Source organism: Aythya fuligula, chromosome 19 (genome assembly GCF_009819795.1).
Source record: "Aythya fuligula isolate bAytFul2 chromosome 19, bAytFul2.pri, whole genome shotgun sequence".
In the NCBI taxonomy this organism is placed as follows: Eukaryota; Metazoa; Chordata; class Aves; order Anseriformes; family Anatidae; genus Aythya; species Aythya fuligula.
This window is the reverse complement of record NC_045577.1, coordinates 2,612,645-2,638,694: the sequence shown is the minus strand read 5'-3', so window position 1 is coordinate 2,638,694 and position 26,050 is coordinate 2,612,645. Positions and strand designations below refer to the sequence as shown.

Genomic DNA, 26,050 nt, shown 5'->3' with positions numbered 1-26,050 from the left:
TTTTCTCGCTCTGCATCCAAGAAGCCTTGGTTAAACTCTCCCACCAGCGTGCTGCTATTCCTCGCCGGGCTGCTGCTCAGTTCCCTGTACCATGGCTGAAGCGAAGCCCCACTTCTCGGTGCCAAAAATACCACAACCGCCAGACGAGGAGAGGCTGGGGGCGGTGGGACCGCGGAGCCTGCAGAGGAGAGGTGAGGGAAGGAGCTAATTGCTGCCTTTAGCTACCCGGCGGGGCGAGAGGCAACCAGACTCCTCTCCGCGTGCTGAAAGGACGGGAGGGAGCAGTCACAAGACGCAGCAAGGGAAATTCTGACTAGATATAAAGAAAAAAATATTCACCCGCGGAGTGATTAAGCACTGCGATAGGCGGGCAGGGAGGCTGAGAAAGCTCCGTCCTGGGAGGGTTCCAAAACTCGGCTGGATCGGTCCTGAGCAACCTGATCCAACCTCAACCTTCATCCCCTGACAGCAGGCACAGACCTCCTGCCGCCCCTTCCAACCTGAACTAGTCTACAGCTCTCATTTTCTTCCCCAAACCTTAGCATCTTCATTCGGTTTCAAACAACAGCACCTCGTGCTCCTGCAGCCTGAGTTCAGGACTCCTGCAGCGTGCTCCTGCAATGCTCAGAGTGCCCGGAGAGCTCGCCCTGGGGCACACCAAAGCTCTGTGGAGCTCCGTGCCCAACCTCCGCGCCATCCAGGACAGCAGGACCACTGCCAGCCCCTGGCCCTCCCAGCTTTTTGGGCAGATCTTCAAACCCGGAGCCGTCACGGGTATGTTTACAGTCCCTTAAGAATATCAGTTTGCCCTGGGATGCATAATGGCCAGAATTTCCCCTACTTCCCAGCAGAGCTGCATAAACAGGACACAATTATCTTGTAAAAATGTTTTTTTTTTTTATTTTTTTTAAAAAAAAGTCCACATGTCCGGTGATACAAAGAGATCAACAGCCCACGGAATGAGATCCGAGCACGGAGATTTACATATCCTCACGCCTGCCAGCAGCTGCCTCCCAGAGACAGAGCCCTCAGCCTGCAGCACCGCAGCAGCGCCCTACGGAGAGCACAGCGGAGAATTTGGCTTCCCTGTGATTTTGTCCCACCCTCTCCAAGTCCCCCCCAGCACCAGCCCCATCTCATTTGGGAATGAAGCCACCTCTCACAGAGCTGCCTGGCCAGCCCCAGCCCGCTTGCACCGGTCCCCCCTGGGCCAGCCCCGTGCGCCCTTTGGTGGCCTCACAGTGCGCAATGTGTGGGGCCATGGTGCTCTCTGCTCCCCGATCCTTTCCCAAATCCATTTCTCTCGTTGTGACCAAGAACCCCTAAAAGCTTTGAGGCACTGCAGCAACTAAGAGACAGAGCAAGAGGCAAATGAAGTAGGTGAGAATAAAATTCCCTGGCTTCAGCCGTCTGGAGAGCTGCTCTGCATCCCTGGGAACATCCTGTAACCCACATCTTCTCCCACCGCCACCGTGCAATTTCACTCCCAGCAACAATTCCTGCTAACTCGGTAACGCTGCTTCTGTCTGGCTTTGGAGGAGACGAAGCGTCTCAGACGTATTCATAATTTCAGAAGCAATCTTCCTCCCTTTGTTGCCTGCAGACGCAGTGCCATACGAGTGCACAAACCTCGCTCATAACAGCCAACTTGATTATCAAGGAGCAGCGCAGGAGAGCTCAGCAGTCAAGGAATTCGGGCTCAGCCGGCTGCCAGAGGAGCGCAGAAGTGTTGCCATCAACTTCTAAACCTCTTGCCAGGACTGTCCCCAGCACCACCACCAGTTCCTTGCAACAGGACTGCAGCAAAACCCGTGACTTCCAGGGAAACCCAGGACTCTGGGGTCAACGCTGGGTCTTTATGAAGCCCTGGGCAGGAATCCCTATGTTTAACTGCAGCTGATTAACAGGGGTTGGGATGATTTCGTACAAGTCCCCCAGCTGCAGGAATGAGCCTTGTCCCAGCCCTGGCATATCTGGGTTTGAGAGGCCTGGCACCGTGCTGAGGGGCACATCGCAGCGCCTGCAGGGGTGCCAGGAGCACGTGGTGCCAGCAGCACAGCTCCGAGCCGGGTGGGTGAGCTGTCTGTGCCATTTGGAAGGAAGGCACAAAACCAGGGAAGGCACCCCTGGAAGCACAGATGGAGATTGCCTGTCGAAGCACGATGACACCCCCCAAAATCAGGAATGTGGTTCCCGTGTACCCGCACGACACCCAGCTGCAGCCTCCCTTACGATTGCAGCTTTTGGACGCGCCAGCCCCAGCCTCACGAAGTCAGAAGGCAACAAGCCCACCCAAAAATCAGCGCCGGTGCCATCTGGAGAGCTGGCACATCACGCCCGGGCAGAGACCTGCACTCGGAGCAATGTGGGCACAGCAGGACTCTGCTTCCCAGGCCCAGTGCCAAATCAGGCACTGGGCCCAGCATGGCACCAGGGGGTTGGACACACCGCCAACCCTACCCGTGCCCCCTCCTGAGGGGTTGCACCTCCTAATCCTCGCTTGCTGCTACCTCTGCCAGCCCACCACGGGGCTACGGGAGGATGCTGCAGCCCAGGCAGTTAATTCCTTCCAGCCTAACGCCAAGCAAGTAAAATCCACCGTGAGCAGGAGCCTTCCTACTGTGCTAATTTGCACTGGAAACCAGAGCTAGAAACAGCACCAAAATCACATCCTGGGAGATACACAGCACACAACCACAGGTGAGGCGATTTTTGCTGAGAGGGAAGAGAGCATGGATGGGCTGAAATGCTGGAGAGATGGGAAAAAAAATAAAAATAAAGAATAAAAATAAACAGAATGAGAACTGAATTGCTGATATATGCATCCTCGTTATAACGAGGGGACCCAGCTTCTTCTGAAACACTGTGCAATGTACGTCGCTTTTATCCTCCTAAAAAATAGCACGTTTCTGCCTGTACATATCAGATGTGTGCTTGCAGAAAGAGGCTGCAGCATTTTCTATGGTAGCTTTTTTTTTTTTTTTTTTTTTTTTTCCCAGTTGTAAATAAATTATTCCTCGGAAGGGGGATCGAGCATCTTTTCTCCCAACTGCAAACATGGTGCTTCTGCACAGTGCGTGCTGTGCTGTAGGCAGTGTAAATAAGCTTCAGCCTTGTAGCGCACAGAGAAGGTGCAGTACAAGTTAACAGTGTCATGTAGCAGCCCTACAGTCTTGGGGCTGCCATTCACACATGCTTATGGCATATTAAAAAAACATGGAACACTTATAAAAAATGTAAAGGAACTGGCTTTCCTCTGCCCCAGCTACCCATTTCATAATCCAACTTCAGAGCCCCTGTGGCTCTTTAACATCTCTCGCAGAAGGATTTCATCTGCCACCCCTCCAGCCCCTGGTGGCACTAATCCTTTTTTTCCCATTATTCAAAAGATAAACCCTGCTGCCTCTCCCCCCCCCCCCCAAAAAAAAAAAACCCACGCACCACTGCAGTCCTGCAATACCTTTGTCCGACATCGCTCCCCAGGGATCCCATCCTCCGAGCCGGTAACAAGGGGCTCACCCCGTGGACATCCTCGGTGGTTGCCGGTGGGACGGTTTTCACGTGCGAGTTGCTCTCGGAAGGGGAATTCTTCAGCTTGGCTCTCGCCATCCTGCGAGCCTCGGCTGCTCCGAGACTCCCTCCTCTTTCCCCCCTGAACTCTCCCGTACATCGCAATCCTCACCGCATTCAGTTCAGAGCCGGCGGCATGTACCATCTCCTTCCTCCTTCCCTCTCCCCACTCGCAGCAGCCCAGTGGAACAATCCTGCCCTGTGCATTTATTTTGGTAGTGAGGGGAGTCCAGGCAAACTCTCCGGCCTTGCTGCTGCAACCAATTCGGTGCAAAAGGACCGGGGAAACGCTCACAATGCAGAAAGCTCTGAAATGGCTTTGTTCCGTAAATAATGCAATTGCCTTGGCAGCCTCCTTTAAAAAACAGAGGATTGCTTTACTCTTATCACCACCAGCAGGGCAGGGGACGAGGGATTATTTTTTCCCCATCCCTGTTTTTTCAGTAGCGACACGAGGGGGAGGAAGCTATTTTATCTTATCCCTCTGTGTAAAGAGCAGTGTGGACGGGGTGCCAGGGAACAGACGCAGTGTGCTTGGCTTGCAGACACCAAGCAGCAGAGCAAGGTTCCTCCTAAATGTACCCATGGTGAGCTGAGAGGAGGGAACCCACTGCTGCTTCCCTCTGAGCAGGCAGTGGGCACACAACAAGCCCACCTGGAGGTGTTCAAGTAGACCCCAGAAGGGTGCTGTGCCACGACAGCCTGGCTTTCCCTCCCCAGATGAAAGCCCCAGCTGCTGCTCCTTGAACTCGCTCAGCATCCATTTCTCAAGACATCACGCAGAGCAGGGAAATCTTCATGGCCAGGGGAGCCCCAGGCAGGGGATAAATCCATCAGGTTCCCCCATGTGGGGCTGCATCTCGTCCTCTTTCTGGGGGTGCCACCAGCCCATAGCTGCTCCTGCTATGGGAGCATCTTCCAGCTGGCCTCAGTAGTGCCAGAGCTCATGGGGACAGTGCCACAGCACCACGGACAGAAGCACCCCAACACCACCCATGGAGAGCCCCAAAACCACCCCACGGAGCATCCCAAAACCATCCAACCACCTCCTTCCTCTGCCGTGCCAGGGGCCCATCGAGCCCAGGCTCTGCTGGCAGCTCCCCTCCCTGCTGTCAGTGCCTCGAGGGGCCTCATCCCGGGACACAGAGGCAGTCCCAGGCTGGTGGGGAAGAGAAACCAGGTCCCTGCCTCCTGTTAACAAAACCCACGTTTGCCTACTCAGCGAGTAATTTCTTAATGGGATTTCTCCGTACGACGTGTTTTATTTCAGCATTTTGAAATGTAAAATGGATAAAAAACCGCAACCCATTTACTGATGTGCCAGCTTTCAGCACACATTTAATTTCTCCTTTTGCCTCAAAATGATTCATCAGATCAATGCGCCTGGGTCCTCACCGAGCTGCTCCTGCCTGCTTCGGGACTTGCTTCAGCCCCCCAGCCCCTGCCCTGGCCCACGCTGCGTCCTCTGCTTCGTGCCCCCCCAGCCAAAAAGGGCCAGGGGCTGGGGCTGTGGGACAGCTCCTGTCCTACAGGCAACTACCTGTTGGTTCTGCTCTGCGTGGTGTCCCCAGCTCCAGAGGAATAAGACATTCAGCATCGAGGTTTGATGGGAAAAGTGGCTTATGCTGAAATTCTAACCCCGGCGCTAATGCCATCAAGCAGTGGCACTGGGGATAAAGAGGTATTATTAGGGAAAGGCTTGGGGAATTTTAGCAGAAAATTGAAGCCCTCCTGTCACACTTCTGTTGTACAGGAGGTGACAAAAAGCACGCAGCCGAGCCCCTTGAGAAACTCAGCTCCTGCCTGTGGGAGCCTCTACCCGAAGACACCTCTTCCATTAGGCACTTAACACGAGCCAAGGCACAAAAAACAGGAGAGAGAGGAGCGATCCAAGGCAGGGTCACAAGAAACAGGACACGGGGCTGCTGTTCTGACCGGCTTCTTCCCTTCTGAGGCAGGAAAGAGGCCGTCCAAAGCTGAGGAAACCTCCCGGAGGCTGCCAGGTCCTCCAGAGAGGGTCAGGGCTGTGCACTGTTCTTCAGGCTGCAGCACACGAAGCTGCTGGCAAGGGGAAAAAAGCAAAGAAGCACTCGACTGCCAGGTCGCTGGTGGAGCACGATGCTGTCTGTAAGAGGGGAAGGGCTCGCACTGAGTGCTGCAGCTCGGAAAGCGAAGGTCTGTTACTCAGCAAAAGATGTTGAAGACTAATTGCAGGTCCCCTGTGCTGCTGATGCCAGTTTATGGCTGATGGATGCCTACCCAGAATTCGGGCAATGCAACAGCCAAAAGGCAGCACTCAATATATAATGAGCGGTGTCCAGAATGCCTGTTCTTGCTGGGAAGTTGCATGTTCCTAGAAAGAGCAATGGCTGTAAGACGTAGCCCAAAGCACACGGTGCGAGAAGGCAAAGGACACCCCCAAGCATGGGACCACGGTGAAGGGAAGCCACCGAAACACAGCCCCAGCAACTTCACGGGCCGAACCAGAATTCCCCTGGCCCAGAAATATTTGCCCGGCTAAACGAGTGCCAAATATCCGGCTGCAAGCCAGGAAGCCAGCGTTTCATTTTAGTTTGAGAACCCATTACAAACTGCTGAGCTCTCATTCCGGGGCCTGCATTATGCAGAGCCCACTGCTGTGCCAGGGTCTAGGGAAATGGCTCGGAATTGCTCAGCAGCAGTTGCAGTCATAATAATATTTCTTAAGATAGGATTTAAAAAAAAAAAAAAAAAAAAGCAGCAGATTTTTCCTTAGTCTTAATTGAATCCACAGCAACTGTCTCATTAGATATTTCCCTTTTATCTAGGTAGCTTTCAGTCCCAACTGCCAAAACTCCTTTTACACACCGGTTCAACGTATTAATAATAAAGCATGATCTAGCTTATTGTAAGGAGCTGATGAAATGAGAAGGTGGTTCTTTTTTTTTTTTTCTTCCCAAATTCTTCTGGCAAATAAACCCGTTATGCTGAGACAGAACCCCAAAGTGTTAGCGTGACAGCTTTCTGTAAGAAAAGCCAATTTAATACCTTTAAAAACCTTGAGAATTTGCCCTGAAAAGCATAGACTCCGTGCAGGAAGACTTCAGAAAACCACACGAGGTAACTCGCTCGTGTAGGGGTGCACATTTTGCTACAAAACCCCTGTGCTCAGCGTTGCAGCAGCACCGCACCAGAGAGACGCCAGCACACATCACCCCATGCAAGGGGCTGCTGTGCCAACAGGACTACAGGGAAATAAAGACTCATTAAGGTTCGTTATGAGATCACTAGCAAACCCCCAAGTTCTGGGGAGCTCTGGGAGCTGCCCCAGGACCACCCCTGCTGGCCCAGGCTGCCCAGCTCTGCACCGGGTCGCATCCTGCCCTCACAGGGCAGCCGTCACCACTTCATGCCACAACCCCGAGGAAAAGCAAGGTCCCACGCAATTTTAACCACCACAACATCTTCAGCAGATGCAGCGCTACCTAAATTTCAAGGGCCCTACGAGTGTAACAGCATGACATTAGCATTTTGGTAAACTTCAGAGCACCGCTAATACTTGACAGACGTTACAGATTTCCCTGGCCAAGCCTTTTGCTGAAGTGTTTTTCAAGAAGCGAACCCGGGCCGGATCCGCCCGTTAGTCACCGGGGAATGCCCTACATTTCCACAATGCATTTTGCAAACAGCATTTCAAAACCTGCCAATGCCTCAAGGTTGCCAAGGTTAGTGCACAGCCCTGCAAAGCCAGCGGCTCCACGAGGCTCCTGCAGCCAGCCTGGCATTGAGAGGCACAAAGAAGAGCTGCTAAACACCGGCAGAGGCACCTCTCTCCAACTGAGCTGGCTGAAAATGTCAGTATTTTTCAGGAGACTTAAAGATTTTTTTTATTTATTTACTTTTTTTTTTTTTTTCTCTTTTCCAAAGGGAAATTAAAATTGCAGAAGACTGAGGTTTGGCTTCCTCGCTAGAATATCTTTTTCCTCTGACATTCGTTTCAGTTAAAACAACAAATTTGTCAAAAAGAAAAAAAAAAATAAATGTGTTGATGCTCCCTTTTCTTTCTCTGCGTGGGATGCATCCCTTCCATCTCCGTGGGGTGCCAGCGCTTCTCATCCTCCCAGCGCCGCGCTGCAGGCAGCGAGCCCAGAGGCTCCCCGGGAGCACCTGAGCTGCTCACCACGTGCAGCACTGGCCCAAGTAATTCTTTTCCAACCATGCCAGATCCTCCTGCCCATATTTTTGACCATCCAACGGTAGGTGGAGTTGCGGTTAATGACAGGGCTGAAGCCAAAGAGCCTCGATTCCTTTTACAGTTGAAAACGCGATATCGATACATTGATTGCTTCAGAATTGCAGAGAGATTAAAATATGCAGGAGATGCTTGGGAATCTTCCCTGAACAGCGAGGATGTGCTCGTCTATTGATAACCAGGCTTAGAAAATAAAGCCTATATTGATCCTGGATCGACCTGAAAACCTCTCTCCACTTCCCTTCCATCAGTGAGGTGAGGAAGCTCGCCCGGCACACCATGGGAGCAGGAGCCCAGCACCCGGCTGCTGCGGGGAGCCAGCAGGTCCTTCTGGGCGAGGAGCACACCACGAGCACTGGGTTCAGGAGAGAAACAACCCAACCCTCTCTGCAGGGGCTGAGGAAAAGGCAGGGGAACGCTGGAGGCTCTGAGCCAGCACCCAGGGATGCCAAAGGGGTGCTGGGGACGAGGCCACCACAGCATTTGGCAATTCAATGCACCTGGGACGTGGTTTGCAGCTAAGCACGTGTGAAGCCCCGCACCTGGCACACGGCAGCTCCCAACCCTCCCTCTCTTCTCGAGCAGCAGATTGCCAGAGGTTCTGGGGGGGTTTCCCAGGACTTTGCCTTTCTTTGCAGTGACCCCGTGTCTTGGCAGCCTCATAAAGAGATCCAGCAATGGGCTGCACGCAGCAGGAGAAAGCATTTCAATGACTCTCCCCGTGTTCTCTGTGCACAGAGGCATTATTATTCTCCATTTGCATTACTGTCACACCGAGAGGTCCCAGCCAAAACAAGCCTCCGCTCTCCTGGGTTCGGCACAAGCACAGAGCAGCAAGCCAGGCCCCTGCAAGCCTGAACTCTGACCTGGGCTGGGGTGGGATGCAGGGCAGGACAGAGAAGGGGGAAGAAACCCCCTTCCCAGGAGCTTGCTCAGAGATTTTGGCCTCTTTGAGCCCTCCAGCTAAGAAGCCAGCAATTATTTCAGTGTCACTGCTCCCCACACGAGGACGTTCAGTGCCAGGGACTTCAAGCTGGGCTTGGAGCAACCAGAGAGGCAAGGTGTGGGGCAGCAATGCTCACAGGGACTGAGGCAAAGCAGCTCTGTCTGCAGCATGTGCACACCAACCCCTAAAGCACAAGCAAGCAAACGGGGTGTGCCCAGTCTCGCAGCCATCTCCCCCAGCTTCTGGTCTCTCCAGGCACCGCCTTGGCAGGGTTAATTCCTGTGCACAACAGGACCCCGAGAAGTTCCCCGAGAAGCAGCTGGACGGATCTACACCACTGCGAGCTCTCCTTTGTATCCAGGACTCTTTCCTGACGTTTGTCTTTTTAAAAGCAACGCCATTCATATGAAAAGTTGATTACTTCCACTTGTTATAATTATTCTCACAAATAAAATCCAGCTATTCCCCCCTCTGCGAGTATGGGGGATAATGGTCCTTACCCTTCTCAGCAAAGCGTTTAAGTACCCAGCCTGAGAAGCTCTGTTCAGAGCGCTAAGTGTTATTATTAAACTGTCATTAAAAGCATTTCAGGAGAAGTTCATAAAACCGCAGGGATTTCGGGCGTCGCAGCGGCTGCCGGGAGGGCAGCTCAGCTCGGCGGATATTGCCAAAAGTGCCAGCCATGCGACAAGACCCCGCTGCCTTCAGCAGCCTCTCCTGGGGCAGAATGGACAGTGCCAGGATAAGCTGTAAGCCCCTTACCCATGCTGTGCCAGGGGGATCAGCCCCCACAGGGACTGGGATTTGGTAAGGGGGGTACCCAAAAGAGCCCGACCAGAGAGCCCAGAGCAGCAGCGTGCCACTGTCCACCACATCCCCTGGCAGCTGCCCGAGCCTTCGGTACCGCAGCAGACACCGGACACTCACAGAAGCACAGGAGATTTGTGTGACTGTGCAGGATGCTCTTTTCTTGCTCTCTCTCCCCATTTAATCCTGGCAAAGCAACCAGCCGAGGCGATTGCAGAGCCCCGGGAGCAGCTTCAAGCAGGGACTCTCCGCCTGGTAGGGTCTGCTCAGCAAAGCTGGGAGACTTCTGGGATAAACTGGAGCGCTGCGGTTTCAGGGAATAACACTTCAAAAATGGAGGGAAGCATATTTAGCAGCAGCAAGAGGGCTGGAAATAGAAGGAAGCCTTTGAAGAGCCTGGCTGCTGGATATGGATGGGAAAATTACATACAGCAAGAAAACGCGCGCAGGGCTGGCAGGCAGGCTGCAAGCCCAGATGGGGACGGTGTGTCTGATTGCAGAAGAGCCTTTGATTTCACTTCTCTTCCTCACTTCTCCACATTAACATTTCCAACGCTAACAATCCCCAAATGTCCATGGGTCCAACAGGGGAGAGCATCTCCTTTGGGTGCCCAGGGCTCCGGCAGGGCCCAGCACCATGCAGCTGGGCTCCACGGCTCTGTGCCAGGGGCTGGGGGTCCCTGGTGCCTCTGGCTGTGGTGCCCGCAGAGCCAGGGCTTACGTAACAGCAGGGACGTGAGCGCCACATGTGCCGAATCCCAAAACTGTCATCGCAGCCTTTACAAACCCATTTTTACCTCCCTAAGTGTGGCTCGTCAGCGACGAGCATGAAAGCTGCAAAACCAGCATGTTAACTCGGGACTGCTCGGCGGAGCCTTTCGGAGGAAGAAATAGAGCAGACATGAAGAGATGCTGAATAAATATCCCTACTGAGCCGTGGTGCCTCTGGCACCGGGTTCGTGTTTCTTGGTGCATTTTACATGTTCGGGAGCGGAGCAATGAGGCCCCGGAGCCTGACAGGGACTCGTGATCTCTTCCCAATTTTCTTGACAAAGCTGATGCCAGGTTAAAACGGCCAGGGGAAAAGGGGCACGTATCTGTATACTTGTCACAGCTGCTGGAGTCAGTGAGGAAATTAAAAGCCCTGGGGTAAAATCTAAATATATATCTGCAAGCAAAGCATGAAAAACTCTCCAGCTAGTGCAGAGCAACCCGGCATGGCTGAGTTCCTTTTCCAGGAGAGCACGTAACAAGGCTGCTGCCAACCTCTCAGGGTTTAATGGGAGCAGTGATGGAGCTGACACCATCGGGGCTCCACGGCGGTGCTCGTGGTGAGCGATCCCCGCATGGCACGGGCGGCATGGCGGCTGCAGACCCGCTCCCCCTGCACTGCCTGCCATTAGCTGCAACCCGTTGCCTGCCACCCTAACGAACTTTGCACTGTTGGTGTTTGTTACCCCAAGAATTAATGTGGTGCCTTTTCCCCATGAAGCAGAGGATGGCTCACAAACACTGCTCGGTGCAGCCGGCCATGCCCGCGGTGCAGTGGGGATGCAGACGTCCCTGTGGCCAGGGTGGGTGCATGGCGTGGGGTGGGCTTGCAGGACAGGGAGCTGCTAACACGCACCACAGAGACTTTCAAAATGACAAAGTCGTTCCTAATTTGCAATTTTAAAGGGCTCTGAGCCTTTTCTGCATGAGTTTTTTTTTTTTTTTTTCTTCCCCAGAAACTTTGTAATTAAACTATTAAAATTCTAATGAAATGACCTTTAAACTGCAAAACAGTATTTACTGAGGAAATGGCTCCAAGGTTCTGCTTAAAATGCGGAGAATTTTAGCACCTAGAAGCCTTCCTTAATTTTTTTTTTTTTTTTCTTTTTTAAAAGATGAATCTTCAAAGGAGAAACTTAGGCCTTAGGACTCTCCATCAGCTCTGCCAACTGTGTCTCACGGTAATAAAAACTTCCTCTGTCCTCAGGGCCACTGGATCATTTGACATACCATTCGCCATACATTTCCAGTATCTGTCACCGCTCATTTTTCTAATACATTACATAAGATAGAGAAAACTGCAAGTCCCTACGAAAACAGATTCAGGATGCGCTGCAGAAATGAGGCATGAACTCTGTGGAGTTTCTGACAGCCTCATCGGGCTGTGTGGGAAGGACAAGAACAGGGTTTGTACCAGACCATTGACCTCCAAGTACATTTCTTATTTTAAATTCAGCGAGGAAGTTCTGCTTCCCACCAAACAGCGCGCTGTAGCTGAGCTCTGCCATGAGCCAGGCATCACTCAACGCCCAGGCAATGTGCAATGTCAAGGCTCGTGCTGTGCCCAGGTACCACTGGGGGCACAAACAGGCTCTCTCTATTCACACCCACAGCCTAAAGAAGGGATCAGCACCAGGACATGCAAAGGAGAAGAAACATTCCCTGTGTGCTGCTTGGCCATAAGAACCACCAGGGAAAACATGCAGAGTTCCTAAATCCTTAAACGCAGCATTAATGGGATGGAGATGGTCTTTGGTCTCCCTGCATTTGGTATACACTGGCAAAAATGGAGTAAAACAGGCAGAGCACTGCATGAAGCACCATGTGCCTGATGTGAGGGGCCCCCAGAGACCCCTCTGCATGACCCCTGAAGTTCTCCCCAAGGAGCTGAGTGCTGCTGTACAGGAGAGCTCTGCGCTGCCTTCTGCCGAGGAGTGAGAGCTGAGCGACAGCCGTGGGCAGCAGCCAGCCAGGAGGCTCCAGGCTGCTGCTCGTCTGCCAGCAGCTTCTGCTCAGCCCCATAATCAAGTCCTGCATGGGGACGGGGATGGGGACAGGGACGTCCCTGCTCAGAGCCGGTCTGACAGCAGGTGCTGCCTCACGGGCACCTCGTCCTCGCTGTCTACATTTACACTGAAAAGCACACGTAAAATATAAAATTCTTGGTCTATTCTCATATCTCGTATAAGGACACACATCAATAAAAAGCAACAGACACCCATTTTTTAAACAGTGTCTCCACAGAGAGCTGCAAACTGTTATTCCTCAGCGTCCCTCCACTTACACTCATTCTCGCCAGGCAGAAGCTTTCAGGAAGAAAGGCTGTTTAATAAACAGACATCTACAACATACGTCTCTGATCTCGCAGTCTCATCATCTGGAAATGAGTCCATTAAAGCAAGTGAGAAACTCTCTGATCATTAAGTTTGTTTAATGTGATCAAGATGAAATTATACCATGAATTTGTTAATATCTGAACCAGCCAGTTCAGTTGTTCTCCCCTCTCTCTCTAAGACCTGGCAGTGAGAAACAGAGCAGCTTAGCGAGGAAAAAGGCTTTAGAAGGTGTCTTAATAGTTAAAACTCCTAAAAGTTGCTCAAGAAAAGCAGCCATCAGGTCCCAAAGCTGATTTCTGCGCCCTCCCACGCTCAGTAACGCATCCGACCAGCAGCAGCACCCGCTGTGCTCTCTTACATCATTAGAAGCGAGCATGGGCACACCAAAAAGCACCCGCGGTGCCGGAAAAGGGCATGGGACTCATCCAAACATGCGTTTCATCTCATTCTACCCTCATTCCAAAGATTCCCCTGCAGCAGAGAGGAAGGGCCCTCCTTTGCCTCCTCCCTCCCCAAAAGCCCGGCGGGGCCGTGTTCCGCTCCACTGGCTCCGGAGGACGGTCCCTGCGATCTCAGCCGCGCACAGAACCAGGCAGCAAAGCGGCCCGTGGGGATGGGAGCAGCAGTATTCGGCAGGGCAAATCCTTGCGTGGCATGGTGCCATTTGCTTCAGTGAAGTTACACGCTGAACACAATTTGTGCCTTAAATCCTAAGCTGGAATGCCTGCCTGCAGCACAGCGCATCCCCAGCTCTGGAAAAAAAAAACGCACATCAGAGGAGACAACGACACTTCCCTGTACAGCACAGAGGCGGAACAGCCTCTCTGTGCAAAGGATCTCCCTGGATGCACCTAACCAACCCCATGGGGCAAATGCCAGGATGGATTTCTACCTCATCCCAAAGCTGAGCACCAGCTCTGCAGCCCCAGCATGGACAGCATGAGCATCCCTTGGCACCGTCCTGCTGCTGCAGCCTGCACACCTCAGCTCCACACCTGTCATCCCTGCCACAAGCCATTCGGAATGGCCCTGGGCATCAAATCCAACCCATTGGGTTCAGTTTTCTCAAGGATTTGATAGCTGGGCTTTGCTCTTTTTCACAGCTTTTTGTTTTTCTGTTTTTATCTCACGCCATCGGGAAGCGTCTGTCCTTCATACATACGCAATGTGCTCTGCGCACGTCCATGAGCAGAAATCTTTGTACCACCACTTTTGACCCTGGAAGGCAGCTCTGAACATTTCATAGCCACAAAGCATTGCATCCGGCATTAAAATGCATTTACAAGCAAAGTTCCTAGTAAGAAAGAAATATCTCCCATTAGAGACCATAACAAGAGCAGGCCAGAAATTGTTTTTCCTCTCAATTTTAGCCCAATGGCTGCTGGCAATAAACCTCTCCATCAGCACTGGGCCGTTCTAAGTGCAGATGTTGTGGGAAGTCCGAGCGAAGTGACAATATTGAGCGTTAAAAGCACTTTGGAGAAAGACAAAGAGGAGCAATCGCTGGATGCCAGCTGTGGCCGAGGCTCGTGAGACCTTACAGCTCTTTGTGCCACCATCCCTCCACCACGCGGCACTCTTGGTGACCCAGCAGGCTGTCAGCTCCTGCAGCAGAGCTTTCCAGCTCACAGAAACACCCGCACAACAGCTCAGTGACAGCAGCACGAGGGATCAGCCCAGCCCAGAGGGATTCTCTGAATCCTTTCTCTGCACGGGGAAACCTCGCGGTGCCAATTTAGCGAACTGGAACCGAAGGCACATATGTAGGCAGTGACAAACCTGAGGCAAGAGGGGGTGAGAAGGTGCACAGCAAAGGCAAGCGGCCCCTTTCCTGCTTGCATGCCGGCTGGTGGGCAAGCACACTCATGCACGCCTGTGTGCGTGAGCGTGTCAGGAAGCGTATGTCACCGTGCCGGAGAGGCGGCGCTGCTCCGGATGACGAGAAAGACCAATCCAAAGTCATCCAAAGTGGGAACTGAAGTGTCAGAGAAGGCCTCCACTCCCAACAGCGTGGGCGTAATTGCATCAAACTGTAATGAAGCGAGCCCGTCTTCAGAATCCAAGCCTGGGAACAGTGACTAAATAGCTTCACCGAATAAATGTCTTTCCAGGGACCAGCTGTAACTTCTTGCTGAGAAATATGAGCACCTCCTAATACCCTTTCCTCCAGCCCTGAACAAACAATGTGACTGTGCATTATAAATACCAAGCTAAATTAGTACACTAGCATGCATTGCAATTATTTCAATTAAGCTCTCTTCTAATAACCAATTACTACCCATTTTATTAAATTAGAAATTTTTCAAGCAATACTCCCATACAGAGCTATTAGCCCAGAGGCAATTACACACTTCACACTTTGACACGTGGACACTGGGTGGATGAGTTTCTTTAGGGCTGTGCAGCTCTCCCCTGCCCCAGTCCTGCAATCACACCCAGAGCCGGCCTGAAAGGAAAAGTTTTAGACAGTGTAGAAAGCATTTTAGCTTTGAAAAAATGCATTTAGCATCTGTCCACAGGAGAGCTTTCTGTTTAAGATTTTTGACACACACACCGAGTAGCATGCTATGTGCAGCAAGAGGGCTAATTTCCAATTAAATAGCTCATGGTGATTTATTATGGCATTCAAAAGTACGACAGCACATCTTGGCCCGATGCTGATGTCCTAACAGCCAAAGATCTCGTGCCGAGAGCCTTCCTTGAAGGCGCGAGCCACCGGCTGCCCCACGGGAAGCCACAGAGCTCACGTTGGTGTCAGCCACCAGCGGCAGCACCACCCGAGCCTCAGCTGCCGCCTGCACCAAGGACAGAGCTGGATGAAGCTGGGAGCAAGAAAAAACAAGGAGAGGAGCTGTCCCCATGGTGAGGGGCCGGTGCCTGGTGTGGCCACTGACATGCTGTGTCCTGGCCGTGCCACTGCCACCTGCCCGCTGCCTGCTGGAGCAGGGCTCCCACGTGAAGCTCTCGCTCCACCAGTCCCAGGGGTAGAAAAACAGCCACTTTTGGCAAAGGCCTCCCTTCCTCGTAAACATTGAGCTGTTTGATTTTTTTTTTATTACTTTTTATTTTTTATTTTTTTGCTGCTTTATGACAGGATAGCACATTTCTCAGCGATGTCACTCCTGCCCACAGAATGGCAAGGTCTCAAGCTGACATTTGCTGAGCATCTTCACCACCTGCTCCCCAGAAACGCTCCTCTCCTCGACAGGGGAGACGTTCTCCTCGGCAGCTCCTGCCACCGGGGAGCTGCACCTCGTGCTTGGCAAGCAATGGCTCACGGAGGGCCAGCACGGCCATAGCAGCAGCACAGCATCAAGAAGCCCTGCATCGACCCGAGGTCAGGAACAGAGTGCAGCAAGGACTGATAAAAGCAATGACTTTTCTAACAGCCACCACCAGAGCCCGGGGACGGCCGTGAGACACGCAGAACAGCTCTGCAACCAACCTACCCGCAGCCCAGAAGGGAAACTCGCAGCCCAGACAGCAATCACTCCCTGCCTGAAGGTAGCTGCTACGTTCGCCAAGCAATAATCCTGCTCCTGCTCGAGCCTGCGTGGGTTGCAGGAGGCGCAGTCACTGATCCAAGCACAGCCGCTGGAGCGCAGTCGCTCCCTGCGCGCCCCCGCAGATCCCTGCCCCAGGGCACCTCAAAGCCGGGGCTGTCGACGTGTGGCACCGCGGGTGACAGCCACACATGGCAGCAGTGCCAGCAGAGCATGGATGCACGCACACGGGTGAAATCCTCACTCAAAAAGCATCTGCTTAACAAAATCCAACGCGACTGAATTCCCAGCGGCTTCAGTCTTTCTTTGAATTCCCAGGATCTTCAGTCGCAGAAGATGGGAGGGTTTAACCCAACCTAAAAATGATTTTTTTTTTTTTTTTAAACTCCTACTGTTGTGACAGGCAGCATCAGTTATCAGTGTTACAGGGACAGCACCGGGGCTCCCATCACAGCCGTCTAGAACAAATACCCAACGCGTGAAGGAAAGCAGGAGGCGCAGGAGGAAGGGGGAGCACAAGCTCCACTTCCACACTTAACTCCAAGAGCTTCAGCAACCACAGCCGGGACGACACCAGCACCAGGCTCCCCCTGCACGCCACAGACAGCGAATTCAACCCACTGCTGCCAGCTGTGTGCCAAGCCGCAGCCAGAAGCTAGAAGACAGATGACAGTGAGGCGTTCCGGAGAGAATAACAAAATCACAGTTTTACCAGGGGGCCCGGGGAGCTCGGTCCGACAGGAGTCGTGTTTGCACTGTCCTCAAGAGGGCTCTGCCACGGTGTTATGAAAGAACAGCAGCAAAAGTCATTTGTGACACAGAAAGCGTTGACAGGAGCAGACACGACCTAGGGCCCGGCACACACGTGCCCCACGAGCCCTCTGGGGGCTCCCCAGGGGAGCCCCCCTGCCACCCAAAGCAGCTTCCTCGCTTTTCTGCCTCACTGAGTCAACAACCAGCTGCGTGCTCCCCCTCTCTCACCATACTTAAATCTTTCACCCTTGAAGCAAATCAGTTCTTTGGTACCTAGGCTCTCCGCTGACCCCAGCCTCCTGCACCACTTCTCCTCCCTGCAGCCGTGCCCTGGCCTGGCCCTGAGCTCTCCGAGCCACGGCTCTTGCACACCATGGACGCACACTTGCACACCCACACAACGGCTGCAAAAAATAGGCAAGGAAAAGCAGCGACGGCATCTGCTTGGGGAGAGGGCGAGAATGAGCTGTGCTCTGTCTCAAGACGGAGCCTGTTCAATGGGAAAAAGTCCAGGCAGGTTTCCGCTGGGTTTTTCTACACCCAGGTGCCCAGCAAAAATCTACCTGACTGCAGAGACTTCAGTTCCCAAACTCGTGGGCTTTTTGGGACTAAACACTTTGCAGTTGTTTTGAAGGTGGCACGATCCTGAAGCTGCTGTCCATAAAACACCAGCTCTGTGTCCTGTTTGTCCATGAAGCCCCACAGCCCCAGGACACCTCCCAAAGCAAGCTGATGGAAGGGGAGCCGTGCAGTCTGGTCTGCCTTCCTGCAGGACACAAGCACTGACCGTGCACCAGAGGCCCCACAGCAAGCACAAGGGGGCAAAGTGACTCGGAGCTCCTGCAGCTCTTCTAGAAAGTTGCAGATGGCCCTTGCAGGGCACATCTGTCACCCACAATGAATGGTCTGAGGTAATCTTTAGAACAGAAAATAATGCTTCAGGATGCTTGAAAGCTAACGTAACCGGTGCAGAGCATTTCTTGATCCTATATCACAGGCTACCTGCTTGAAGGATAGGTTTTCTGAGTCAGAGACTTGGAGATCATGCCCTTTTTTTACTTTAATCCTCTAGTCAAGCACTCAGGTTCACAACCTATCTGCCCTCCCAACACTTAAGCCCCGTATTTCAACTCTGTCACCACCAACTCCTTCATTACCAAGTATTTATCACCTAGAAACACTGAGGGGGTGATGCTGAAATGCACCCAGGGGACCTGAAGCCCAGGGAGCCTCCTCCCCCAGCTGTACAGGGGAGATGTGAGGACACGAATTAAGGTGCTGGGATGGGGACACCGAGATGCTGCCTCCCCAGGGACCGTCAGCCCCACAGGAGCAGTGTTCTCTTGCCGGCTGGGCTCTGATCAGCCCCCTGTGGTAACACAGGCAGCCGTGCTCGCTGTAACAGCAGCTAAATACTCCCAAAAAGAAAGGAAGGAAGGTAATGACAGCACACGAAGCTCAACATCATGTTTTATACAAAGTGAGAGGCACCTGCATATCCTTAACTCCAAACCCTCTGACAGATGAGAAGGAATGTGAGATAAGTTATCTCCTACCAACATAATCCAGCTGGTAACAAAACGATGCCAGAAGAAACCTCTGGTTCCAGTGGCTCCTGGGCTGGTGCTGCTCAGCCTCAAATTGCTCAGCACTGCCAAGCCCTCCTGTGCCAACTGCAGCCAGCACAGCTTCACAAGTACCTGGTGACACATTTGTACGGTGCCTGCACAACTCATTAACTGAGCTGCCAGGAACGAGGAACGTGAAGCATTTTCTTTGCACATTAATACCCGTAGTTTTTGCTACAGATCCAAGCTGGTGCCAACGGAGCAGAGGCAAATGCAGCATGGCAAGGAAATCTGCACTAGCTGCAGGGTTTCGGCAGGCAATGTGTTCACTTCCCTGTTGATAAGCAGAGCTGAAAATAGTAGACTATAAAATTAACCCTGAGTGGAACGTCTCAGAAAGAGAGAGTTCAAACCGCAGTCCCTTATTTCTCTCTAAACCTGTGTGCTGCACAAAATGAGGTTTCTGAGATGCTGCGCCTTACACAGGGATTTTCTGACCGATTTATTTAGGATCTGCTTGTGATCGTTTCACTGTGACCACGCAGAGGTCTGCGAGAGGGGCCAGGCTGGCTTCAGGAGGCCGCGGCTCCAGCACCCGTCTCCCCGAGCAGGCAGAACAGAGGAAAAGGAACGAGCACCACCTTCAGAATGGCAGTGAATTGTTTCCCTCGGGAACAAGGATGCAACTGTGACTTCAAGTGGTGGGAAAACATAGCAGAAAAAAACATAATGCATTCTCTGCAATTACAGCTAGAGCTGCCAAGCTGTTTCTCGTGCTGTCATTGCAGCAGATGTGACAGCCACGGTCTCACTCTGACCTCCCAACCTCCCCAGAGCCGGCGCAGCCCTCCTGTTAATTCCTGCAGGCAGAGAGTTTGCTGCAACGACAAATATCATCATTGCTTGGCCAGATCCATGGGCACAGACTCATATTCTTGATGCTTCCCCGGTGCAAAAAGTGAGCCAGGTCCCATGTAGATCTGTGCCGAGATCTCACACACAGCCAAGCTTCTTTCACTGGCTTCTGTGTGATTTCTGCTCTGTACCAGCACGCTCAAGTGGCTGCCAAGCCATGCCCAGGAGCTCCCGGGAGCAGCAAGCAGAAAGGCAATTCTGCCCTAAAAACTCATCAAAAGGAGCAAAAAATCCTCCTTTTGTCAGCATGGTTCTTTATCCTGCGGGGAGCCTGGTGCTCCCCTGACTGTGTGCCCAGGTCCCTGCTCTTCCCCTCTGCTCCAGCATACAGTGGGAGCTGGGGGATGGATCTTCAGCCAGGGTGACACTGCCCGCACCGTGCCACAACACCCAGCCCAGCCGCCCCCAGGGCGCTCTGCTCCCCACGCTCCCAACAAATTGAATGGAAACCAAGCTGAAAGTAAATAAGCCAGAGAAAATACACCAGGGAGGGATGGAAATTGGAGCCCTTAGTGTTAAGTTGTGCTAAATAACTGAAAATCAATGTTGTGCTTCCCTTTCATCACGGCACAGCTGTATGTACTGCATCACCCCTGGGACACCTCCGCTCATTCCACGAGGCTGCTATGTGCACTCGCTTTTATTGCCAGCAAGGGCCTGCTGCTGACAGTAAAAGCAATATCCCTGAAAAGAGTAATGACATTTTGTTTATAAAATAATAGATATAATTGTAAGAGAAGTGCATTTCTTCTCTTCTTCTATTACTTTCATAACTTTACTAATATTCCTGCTGACGTCCAGGGGTTCTTGCCTTAAGATGAATACTCAACGGCACATCAATAGGTACAAGGAAACCTCAGTTCAAAAAAACCCTGAGCACCACATCAGTTAAGACACCCCATTAGTAACCATCACTACGGCCTTTCAGAACAACTGAAAAAGCAAACCACAATTAAGAAAGACATATATCATTAAAAAAACAATAATCTACAAACAGAGGGAAAGCCATATCTGTTTTATAAAGCCACCCCAGGCTCCAAACACACTCTGCCCTCCCACACAGCCCACCAGCAGCCGGGCTGAGGACCCCATGGCAATGCACTTTGGTGTTGCATGTGTGAAGGGCGAGGAGCCACTGCAGCCCTGCCTGTGATGTGTTTGTGGGCCCTGCGTGCAGCGTGTCCAGTCCCCCAACAGCTCAGGCAGCAGCTGGGGACTGAACTTGGTCTTATCCACAGCCCTGGATGGCACAGCAGAACTGCAGGCATGATGGCACCTTGGCATTTTCTCTGGAAACAGCTTCACCACCCGCCCAGCCTTTTCTGGGAAGGCACGAGGGGCTGGCTCAGGGAGGGGTGTTAGGGCCGCAGGCTGCCTGAGCTTCCAGGAGCCCGTACTTTCCTGAGCAGCACCAGGCCAAGGCTTCCTGACAAAGCATTGACTAAGGAAAACAGCTTAATCCCATTAATACAGGTTTTGATTTTGCTTTGCCAGGTGGCAAAAGCAGAGAAGATGCAATTCAATCCGAGTGGTCACGCAGGCACTTGTACATTTCGGTTTTGGATCCCAGCATCTTCCCCAGTTATTTATTACTCAATTTGGAGCAGGGCTCGGGCGTCACAAGTGAGACTGAGTCACCCCTGGTGAGATTCTGCACACAGGGCTGGTGGAAAATAGGGTCTTAACAGTGACTTATTGGTGGACCTGGCTACTAGGCAATAAATCTTTCTTTCTCAAGCAAGCGACCAAATTTCTGGCAAACGGAGAGCCTCAGCCAGAGGAGTTTTGTGTCAGAGAGGGGCAGCAGAGCTGGATCTCCTAAATCCAAGCACAAAGCTTTACCACTTAGTACAGCCAGTACAGCCTGAGCTGACACTGCAGGCCAAAACCTAAAATATTGACCATTACCTCACCATCACAGAAATAAATGTCTTTAGCTTTTGGACGCACATGGAGATTTTTCAATTACGATCCACATCTTCCAAATAAAATGAGAGAAATTACCCATTAAATCAAATGGCAATGAAGTGGGGATTCAGCTGCAGATATATTCAGGAGACCTGACAGAAAGACACCGAACTGGGCTCATTTTCATTAATGTAATGATGCATCCAATGAGGATGTCACTTTGGGCATGTTAGCATGAAACTACAAGTATAATATCCTACAAGTCTGATATTTCAGCACTACTGCTTGCTTTTGCCATGTATAATCCAACCTGCCACCTCTTAACAGAGGGAGAAGCTTTCAAAATCTATCTAACTTGGAAGCAGAAATTTAAAAGAATTCGCCCTAGTTGCTAAAACCTTCTCTTTTTCTGGTTATGCAACATATGAAAAATCTTTGATTTGAAAAAGAGACGTTAAAAATTTTATAGAGATGTTGCTGAATTCTTCTGCACAAGCAGCTCTTCCAAGCTTCCTCACCCATGAAAATGGTTCTTTGCTGATAATTAGTCTCAGAAAATGCACTTAATCAAAGTGATATCCATTAATTCTTGCTACTGTAAATAGGACTGTGGCTTGTGATGATGACGATTTTCTGGAAAGTATTCAGACTATTTAAATTAGGCAACGATAAGTTCCTAATGGTGCTGCTCTGAGATAGTTTAATTTTATTTATGGGCTTTTTTTTTTTTTTTTTTTAAGCATGCCCCAACCCAGTTGTCAACACTGCCCAAGAAAAGAGAATACAAGAGATCAAAAACTGCTGTAGTCAGGGCAGCAAAGATCAAAGGGATGCCACAGCTTGCAGTATGAAACAATATTTATCAATTCAGCAGATGTGCTTTCTCAGCTGCCTTTAATCAGCAAACACCAGGATCACCTCAGAACAGAAGCCCTCCTTGCAGCACTGGTGGGATCCTACCTTCAGCTCCTTCTCCCTTCCACCAGCAGCCCTTGGCCTTGCCCCTACACACAGAGGGTTTCCACAGCACAGAGGATTCCCATAATCCGAAGAGTTGTGTGCCAAGTGGGTGAAAGGGTAGCCAGGTAAAAGCAGGATTTGTTCCCCTGGTTCTTCACCTTCGTTTTGTTACAGGCCCGACACCGCAAGCTCTGGCTTTACTGCTCTGTTCCAGTGGCTCTGAATGACTTTCATGACAGCAAAACACGAGTGAGATAAGACATGCAGCACTGCCATCCCAGAGGAGAACCAATCTCTTTATCTTTGACATTGACAGAACCTTCCAAAACGAAAGAAAGAAACTTCTGAACTAGACAGGACTTGGAAAAGGCGAGTGAGGCAACTCCTGTATTCCCAAAGAGAAGTCTCCCCAGAGAAAATACCTCCCAGTCCCCATTAGTCAGATTTCTGCCTTGAGACAGCAGTTTGTATCCTCTGGAAACATAGAACTGAATGGCAGTTAATCCTGTTTCTATAAACTAAATGACCTGCCTTGCAAAAATGCCAAGCGCAGCATTTAAATACAGCTGCACTGCATTTAAACACAGCTAAGCCCCAAGTCTTCCAGATGCCTCATGGCAGCGAGTTCCAAACACGAATAAGACGACGTTGGAAGGAGCATTTCCATTTGATAATTCTAGATTTGCTTGTCATTAGGCTTTTCACTCCCCATTGCACAAATCCACTTACCTCCCCCACTGCTCTTCTAGACGGTCTTTTCCTATTTGTTTCCTGGCTGATTTATTAACATCCTCCACACAACGCTTAAAGTATTATTTTAATTTTCACGTCAATCGGTCTACCTGCCAAAGGATAAACCTTACTTGGTTAGATTGACTGTCTTCAACTTTCGCAGTCCAAAAATAGAAGTAAAATAGGCACCATGTTTTCCACCTGCCTATTCACTGATTAGTTCTTTCAGTTCTGTGGGTTGTCTGGACACGATCTCTCCTCCTGCCACACCACATCTCTCTAATTGCCCACTTGTTCCAGCAAGCTCTCATCAAGCTCCAGCAATCTCCTCAAGCTCCAGCATTACCTCATTCTTTTACCTCGGATCAGGGTTGGTGTCTCCTCAGCATCCTCTCTGATGAGGATGGATTAATAAATATACCACAGTCATCTCAGTGCTGTAGCAAAGCACTTCAAAGCACATCTCCGAGCTGCTCGGTATTTATAAGCACAGCATAGCCTAAAAGGCTGTCTGCTTTTCTTCTGCTGGCCTAAATCAGCTACTGATTCAGTTGGTTTGGAACAGATTAACCTAATAGTGACAGCTACTCTGGAGACTTTGCTTCACCTCTAAGGCCCAGAACCACTATGGCCTTGGACAGAAACGGAGGCCGAGCAGTGACACTGCCAAAAACCCTCAGCAGAGGCTCCCCAAACTCCCAGTGGGGTCAAGAAGCCCACATGCAAACAGCAGAGGTGTGCTCCTAGATTTGCACTCCCAAACACGTTGTGAAGTTGTTATTTTCTAAATGAAAGGAAAGCCAAACAGCTAAACATAACAGCCCACAAAGGCGGTGAAACAAAGACACCTTGAGAAATAAGGCTAATGAATTTGCCAAAATAACCCAGAGTATCTCCACAATAAAATTAAAGAGATTCTGAATCGGAAACATTGAAATCTAGATGAAAAGGAAAAGTAAGGGTTATGACAGTGAAACACTGAAGAAACACAATCTATAATTGCTATTTTCTGCACTTCTGTTCCATTAAAATACTTACATATGAAAACTACTGAAATGCTGAACTTCAAACTTATTCTAATGATCCGTATCATAACCATTCTGAAATTCAGATATTTTCTACAGCAAGAATTTCCAAACAACCTGTCACTTGATACCAGAAGACTATATTAATGTTTAAATGCCTGGTAGGGAAATTTGGGCTTTAAAAACATAAGGATCACAGACTCATTTTTGAGAAAGACTGATTTTTATGCAGCTATAAAAGTTAGGAATGCTTATCTAGAGCATTTGTAAATCCCACATTCTCAAACCCAAATTCATATATATATTTTGTCTGACATTTATGCATGAACTAATGAGACTACCTTTTAACACAGACGCACGAAAGCTTTGTTTCAGGTCTACCAAATACACAGCAGCTACCCAAAAGCTAACTCAGCAGCAGTGGAAGGGGGATTTTCAACAGCTCTCCCTGGTCACATCGTGCAATCAGTTGATGGAAAAAGATGACAATCTTTTTGATTCCCCACTGGCAGTGTAGCTCCTCGAATTTTATCATATGAACAGACTTGAAAGGACAGTTATTCTTCTTGTTCTCCATGTAATTGCTCCTCTTATGGAATTCACTTGCCTCTCATGACATTCCTCCTCTCACTTTAGCTCAGTCAACCCAGTAATAAGCCCCCACCAGCCAGGAAGGAACAGCAGGCTTGGTGCTCAAGCCACAAAGCCCATTTCCCTAGACAGCCCAAGAAAGGGAGAGTTGTGCCACATCCACAGCAGCTCTTTCAAGTCAATCTGCTCCTATCGGCATTCCCTGCCGCAAAGACAGCCTCTGAGAACAGGCTGGCTGAGCTTTACTTCTGAAATAAATGTACGCACTCATGCACACGGCTTAACGGGGAGTTTCACCAGCCCCTCACCTCGCCATCTGTACGCTATCCACCTCCCTGAGAGCAACCCCTTTCATCCTCGCCATCCCTTATCAGGACTCCCAGGGACAGCAGACTGCCCGGCAGACCCTCAAGTCTCCACATCTGCTTCCCCAGTACCCCCGCAACTCCCAGTGCCCAACATGCCCCCGCGCTCCCCGTGCCCCCCACCCAAGCCGTGCCCACGCACACCGCAGCGCCAGCTTCCCGGGACGAGCCCACAGGCCAACCCTCCTCCTCCTCCTGCCCCCCAGCTCCTCCAAACCCACCCCAGCACCCCGATGTACCCAACGCCACCCGGCACCCACCCCCGGCCGCCACCAGCACCGCGGAGAGCCCCGCGCCCAGCACCGCGGAGAGCTCCGCACCCGGCGCGCTCAGCACCGCGGAGAGCTCTGCGGGGCCCGGGGTGCGACCCCTGGCCCCAGGATCGTGTGTCCCCACCCGGGTACCTGGGTCGTCGTCCCCCCAATGGTATGTGACCCCCCCAGGTATGTGTGTCCTCCCTCCGGGGTGCTCTTGTCCCCCTCGGGTACGTGCGTCCCCCTCCGGGTACTCGTCCTCCACCCGGTACACGCGTCCCCTCCGGGTCCGTGTCCCCCCCCCCGGTCCGTGGCAGAGCCCCCCGAACCTGTCGTCGCTCTGGAAGGACTGGTCGCCCAGCAGCAGGTCGCGGAAGCGGTAGCGGGGCGGCAGGGGCAGCACCTCGGACTCCAGCTCCGTCATCTTCAGGGCGGCGATGTCCAGGATCAGCCCGCTCCTGCGGCCCCCGCAGCCGCCGGGCGACGAGAGCCTGCGGGAGACGAGGGGGCAGCGGCGGTGAGATTGGGTTTAGGGGGGGGTGGGGGGGCTCCCTGCCCTGCCCTGCCCTGCCCGGCCCTGCCCTACCCGTCCCCCCCCCTCCCGGTACCTCCTCCCACCCCCCCGCAGCCCCGCACGCACCGCCCGTGCATTTACATTGCGGGGCCGGCGGCGGCGCCCCCCCGGCAGAGCGCCCCCCCCGGGGGCATGGGGGCGCCCGTGGGGCTCCGCCGGCTTCGGGAGTGGGGAGGGGGCAGAGCTCGGGCCTCCCCCCCCCAACCCGGCTCGGCTCTGCTCGCTGCGCAAGGAGAGGAGC

The 26,050-nt window shown here is 51.8% G+C and overlaps 1 protein-coding gene across 8 annotated transcripts in view; it reads right to left on the bottom strand.

The window, feature by feature from the left end:
- The window catches only part of KCNT1 (potassium sodium-activated channel subfamily T member 1), a 53,040-nt gene extending 27,381 nt beyond the window's left edge, over positions 1-25,659 (bottom strand). For 6 of the 8 annotated variants that reach the window (XM_032200478.1, XM_032200483.1, XM_032200480.1 and 3 more), the window contains exon 1: positions 3,461-3,790. In XM_032200478.1, coding sequence (XP_032056369.1) covers positions 3,461-3,609 — 149 coding nt within the window. In that variant the 5' untranslated portion in view covers positions 3,610-3,790. Of the gene's footprint in view, positions 1-3,460; positions 3,791-25,564 lie in introns of those variants that run through there. The other 2 variants (XM_032200484.1, XM_032200486.1) reach the window with 1 other exon arrangement.
- Between the last annotated feature and the right edge of the window lie 391 nt (positions 25,660-26,050).